The sequence below is a fragment of the Cheilinus undulatus genome, linkage group 20 (assembly GCF_018320785.1).
Source record: "Cheilinus undulatus linkage group 20, ASM1832078v1, whole genome shotgun sequence".
Classification (NCBI taxonomy): Eukaryota; Metazoa; Chordata; class Actinopteri; order Labriformes; family Labridae; genus Cheilinus; species Cheilinus undulatus.
Window position 1 is genome coordinate 21,332,412 of NC_054884.1, and position 6,000 is coordinate 21,338,411.

The following is a 6,000-nucleotide window of genomic DNA, read 5'->3' on the forward strand; positions in this document are numbered from 1 at the left end:
TCTCCATTAATCTGAAACCCTCTGAGAATAGCCAACATGCGTTTCTGCACTACCTTCAGCCTAACAGATATTTTCCTAATGCAGGGATAAAGATTTCACGTGGGCCAACATGTCAGCCCATTCTGCATGATGTCAACACACAGACACAGACTTATCAGTAACATCTGTTGAAAGGATAACATGTTTTCTCTCCTGTATCTACTTGCTAGTGTAGATTGAATTGGGTCTTCTTTTTATTTTTTTGCTGTGACGGTGTTGCTAATGTGCCTTATATGACAGGTGGAACTAAGAGGGACTAGCCAGCCCATATGCCACAAAGGGAAACAGAAAGTTAGATTTTGAAGGCGGTGTCCTTTCAAAGCCAGCAGCACAAACAGATGTGTCCTGATGTTCACACAGGGGGGCTGCCCGCTTTGGCAGCTTTTAGCTGTTTGGCAGCTCTCTGCTTACTGACGTCATTGACTCCAGTGTAGTGGATTGTACTACAGGAAGTGTCTCAATGAAACATTTACTTTCTTTTACTGTAGTCACTGTTTGAATTCATAGTTGCCATGTGGATTAAAGCGTATGCAAATCACATTGGAGGTTATTCTCTCAAACCTATGGTTCAATAATAAATGTCTGAGTAAATATATTTTTCCCTTAGATAAAGAAGAAGACAGTTATATGGCCTAGTCAATGTTTACATACATTAATGGGATCATGTGTGGCCACTTTATTATATACTACCAGGGCTACACCATTAACCCTTAGATGCACAAGTGATTGGACCCTTCCACAATTTGGGAAAAATGACTCATATTCAGTGTTCCCCAGTGTTTAATGAAATGTTATCATTTTGGTTCAAAGTAGTCACTTGTATTATATTCAGTTTTATCTTTTAGTCTACAATACAGTCATTCATATTTGATTTATTTGATTTTTTTTCTTTTAACACCGGAAAACAAATGAAAAAAATGATAATAACTGATTGAAAAGTGCCAATATTAATGTTTGTGTAAGTCAGAAACAAACATATTTGTATTTTTTTTAAAGTGAAACAATACACTTGCATGCATTTTAAATAGCTTATACTATATCCTTATATAACGGTGTCTACAATAGTCTTTATTATAGTCTTCCAATATATCCAATGTTCCTTATTTTCTTTCAAAATAAAAGCCAATCTTTATCCAAATTAAGTTAACTTGCATCTAGAAGTTCAATAGGAATATTACAACTCTTAAAAGGCATCTGGCTACAGACCTCTATGGTGGGGTGACCTTGACCTTGGGGCAGGAAGTGACATACTGACCCTGGTTGGGTTTTTCCTTAGTTTGTGGTGTGTTATTTTTAATTTCATTCCCCCTCCCCCTTACCCTACCCTTTAGCTTTTGGGTGCCTAACCCTAACCCTCTTTGGGTTCCTTATTTTGTCGTGTGTTAAATTTAAATTTACCCCTACAGTTAATGTTTCAATGTTTAGCCACATACTATAACCTCTGACAGAGAACAGGAAGTACACTAGTATGTCAATCATTACGCCATTCTGGCTTGGGTGACGTACGTATCTTCTCGCCCCACGGTCAAGATTGAAGAGGTTTGCAACAGAGGAGACCAGAATGCTCAACCATAGAGGTCTGCAGTTAAATTGTCTTGCAATTCTTCAAAAAAGAATTCAAAAATATGGACAATTTAAAAAACTCTGACATGCTGGCATCAGACCAAAACCACATACCTCCATTTTTCAAGATTTTATTTCAGTGGGTTTCAATATGTTTTAAAGGAACAGAAAAGTGTCAAAAAGATGTTGACTATTACAATTAAGTGTTGAATTATTTGAAAAATAGAGCTTTTTTTTCAATTCCCTTGAAAGAGGGGATTTTGGAGATAGGGGACACCAGCAATATTTCAGATAGCAGATACATAAAATATGTATTGTTGTTGTAAGAAACTATGTCGAGTCAAAGTAAAACAAATATTTTTAAATAAAATAGGGACATAGGATGAGTTGCATTTCATTCCCAGGAGTTAAAACAACAGAATTAAATTTAGAATTGTGTTTACTTGAATTTTGAACCAAGTATTATGATTTATATCATGCCATGAGTTGAGACTATCATTATTACCCTAATACTAACCACCGATATGTTGATTAGTGGATTTATTGGACTGGTGCATCTGCTGAAGTTATGGTAATAACAGGATAAAAATGCAGCCTGAGCCAGAAATTATCTCTAAATCAAAGCTGCCAATTAATTCCCATGTTCCAACAGAATTAATTCAAATAAACTGCCTGAAGTGTGAGAAAAAATTCTACATCGTCAGTGCTCATGATTCCACTAGCATCCTGCCCCACCCACATCAAAAAAAATAAAAAACACTGTGTGATGTTAAAAACATGTCCCATGTGGAATGAATAATCAGGAAGCCTTCCTTCTTTATACAATGCTAAATATGCAAAATTCACAGCTCCCCATGCTTTCTACCCTCTATCTCCCTGAAGCTTTTCCCTCACTTAGCCCACTCCATCTGCCATCCCTCTCTTCTCGCGGCTCCCACTCTTCATTCTCTGGCTTTGTTGTGCTTCCTGCATTCTCTTCCCTTCCCTCTTCAGCTTGCTGTTGTTTTTCAAAGTACGGCTCCCCTCTTTTTCTCCATTTCCTGCCTCATCTAAATCCACTTGTCCTCTGCAACCTTACTCTCATCCCTGTTTCCATTTGTTTTCCCCCCGTGTGCCTTTGAGCCTTTATCCCCCCCCCCTCGTCGTGTGAAAGCTATACCAGTGACACTCGGCTTCCAGATATCCTCTCATCGAAATGAGACGTGCAGCCCTGCTGTATCTGATTCCTCTAGACAGGAGGTGAGAGCTAACCTTTCTCCCACTTTTGACACCTCACCAGCTCCTGCTATTTGTTTTCATAAAACAAATATGCCGTCCTTAGTCACAGCAGCCATCACAAAGCCTTAGCATCCCAACTGGAGCAGAAAAAAACAAAATAAATTCAAGTAGATGGAAGTCAGCCTTAAAACGGTGCTTAAACCAGTGTGAGAAAAACCTCCTCGGGAGGTAAGATTCATATCGGATTAATGCACAAGTGAAAGATAAAGACGAGGGGGTGAAACTACTGAGAATATCCCCTGATATCTGTCTGTACTAATGAATACGATTAATGTTAAGCTGCTGGAGTATCCACTTTCCATGTGGATATAAAAGGAAATCATTTATATTCTGAGACCATGAGTCATATCAAAGCATATCAGACAAAAGAAGGCTTTTTTACCCATGGATACAGTTCTGTGTGATAACTTCCTGCTATAGTGACATACCATTTTTACTGCTGAGAAAAGAGCTCTTGTCAGACACTCATCTCAAGTTCCCGAGATAACCTCACACAGCTGCACTCACTCAAACAGCGCCGTACACCCAAAAAAGTCAACTTACGTGTTCGGAAGCGGTGGTGTGGGCGTGTAGCCGGGCCCTTGTTGCCTGGTCGAGGGTGATTCCAGCGGGAAGTAGGCTTTACAGGAAGTCCCGGCTGGGACGGGGTGGACTGCACCTTGACGGTGGTCTTAAAAGTAGCCGTAGTCGTGGTTGATGCCGTGGTGGTGAAGGTAGCAGAGGTCTGTCCGGGTTTCGCATTGGCAGCTCCGTTACGTCCATTGGCGTTGCCTCCTTTTCTGACAGTGCTGCGAGGAGTGACCTCCTTAACACTAGGTGGCGGTGTGAGTCGGGTGGGGCGCGTGGTAGTGGAGGTGGTTACCACAGTCCCTGTAATACGGGTTCCGACACGGTTGTGAAGATGCGGCACGCGGTTGCCGTCTCCGTTGGTGGCACTCCCATTGGCTGAGTGGTTCGCTGGTGGCCCTGGTCGAGTTTTTGGCGCCGGGGCCGTACCGTCAGCGGCTAACGGCGTTGTAGTGGACACTATAGCCGTGGTGGAGGCAGCTGAAGTGGTGGTGACGGTGGGAATGTCGGGCCCTTTGGGCATGGCACTGGGTTTGGAGAGAAATATAGGGTCCTGTCCGATGCTACCTTTAGGATCCACCAGATCAGTAGGGACGTAGTCTTGCACTGACCCGACCACAATCCATTTTAGCAGCATGAGACTGAGTCCCAGTCCCACGAAGCCCATAACAAGGGGCACGGCGCACAGCCAGGTCTGCTGGCGAGGCCACACGGCACAAGGGCCGCAGCGCAGAGGGCCAGGGGCACGTGGTGATGCTTGTTCAGCCCCTGGCTCCTCTAGCGTCATGGGTGCTAGAGGGGTGGCACCTGAGCGGTCACTCATCCTGCCAGATTTGGAGTCTCTTAGGGTGTTTTGGGGGTCAAACTGGGGGCCAAATATTACTCAGGCATGTACCAGAAAGGCGAGGCGTGGAGGAAGTGCTGGGCATCTTAAGGATGTGCCCATTGGATAAACATCTACATGCACAAACAAACAATTAGCACAACTACCAAGCAGACACAATCACTCACAGTCACGTACGGCTAATTAAAAACTGGCACAGTTCTCAGATGCATTCACAAGCAATACACTCCCTCTGGCGGACACATACACGCGCACAATCACGCACTACACACTTCCACGCCGTGCACACAGGTTATGGACAGGTGAGAGAGCGAAGCGAGGGGGCGCTTCTCTGTAGTTCAGCGCTAACGAAGCGGTGATAAATCCCAGGATGCTTCACTCCCTTGTTAAAAAAAAGCCGACCAGAGGGGGAAAAAAACCGAGAAGGATATCGATCCGCTTCAGGCTGGCGCTGTAAATCCATGTGCGTGCGTGCGTGCGTAGATCAACAATCCAGGCTACGGCAGCACCCTTCTCCACTCTCATTTGCTTGATTAAGGTCCTTAAAACGCCAACCACGACTCTTCCTGTATTCCTTCAGGAGTTCATTCCACCTTTTGGAGAGCTCTCTAGCAGGTGTCTACTTCAAGTTTGCGTGTAATAGCACCCACTTCGGCGTGCTCGGCCACCCTTATGGTTGCTCCAGCTGCCGGTAATCCGGGGAGGGTGAAAGCCGCCGAAACTGTACAAAAGCAGGCTGGGAGAAATCTAACGGGATCTGCCTGTGAGACGGGGTGGTATCCGGGATAAATCCAAGTGATCCTGGGTGCAATCCGACCACCCCAGTCTGATTCTCCCGGTGTGACAGCGGTGCGTCCCTGGAGCTGTCTGCCTTGTAGTCCGACGATAGATCCGGGGGGAAAAAAAGAAAGCATTTAGGTTTACCTTCGCTGCATTCCCACAGTGGTGCAAGCAGCAAAGAGAGAGGATGGAGGCAAGGAAGGAGGGAGGGGGCTGCTGCTCTGAAAAAAATGATGCGGCGGCTGTTCTTGGAGGCTGCAGACAGAGAGAGAGAGAGAGAGAGAGAGAGAGAGGATGGAGAGGAGGAAGCTTGCTCAATCCGCGGTAAGTGATGTGGGTTTCACGGCTCCTAACCCATCCGGCGTCCTCAATACTCCAAAGTGACGACTACAGTGACTGCCCCATCTCTGTCTACCCCCCACCCCAAGTCTCAGACTCCACGGATGAGGGTGTTTGCTGACTCCCTTATCAGCCTTTTTAAAAAAGATTCTGGTAGGTAAAAAAAAGGTAGAGAGAAAAGAGAGATGCGTGTTGGCTAAGCTCTGCAGCAGATGCAGATAGGAGGCAGAGAGAGAGAGAGAGAAGGGGGAGAGAGAGAGAGGGAGGAGGCGGCAGCAGCAACAGCAGCGCGCAAACACACGTTTACGCACGCACATAGACACACAGAGGAGAGGCGCTGCCATAGACACACCCCAGGGAGCGGTGAGATAGAGAGAAGGGAGGGAGGGAGCGCATGAGAGGAGAAGAAGAAGAGAAAGGAGGAGGAGAAGGAGGTAGGGAGGGGAGGCGCCACCCTGATGTCTTCCACCGGCGGCACACAAGAGCAAACAAACCAAACACCTGGCTCATAATTTATGGGCGAGTTAGAGCACTGCTTCAGCCTGATCCTCCAGCGGGCACTGGATGAATCCCTTATTTTTTACTGTTCA

General features: G+C 45.6%; 1 protein-coding gene across 1 annotated transcript in view; it reads right to left on the reverse strand.

Moving 5' to 3' along the window:
- The window catches only part of nrg3b (neuregulin 3b), a 361,874-nt gene extending 356,604 nt beyond the window's left edge, over window positions 1-5,270 (reverse strand). Inside the window, exon 1 of the mRNA XM_041815096.1 lies at window positions 3,424-5,270. Within this exon, the coding sequence (XP_041671030.1) occupies window positions 3,424-4,270 (847 nt within the window). The 5' untranslated portion in view covers window positions 4,271-5,270. The remainder of the gene's footprint in view (window positions 1-3,423) is intronic.
- Window positions 5,271-6,000: the final 730 nt, after the last annotated feature.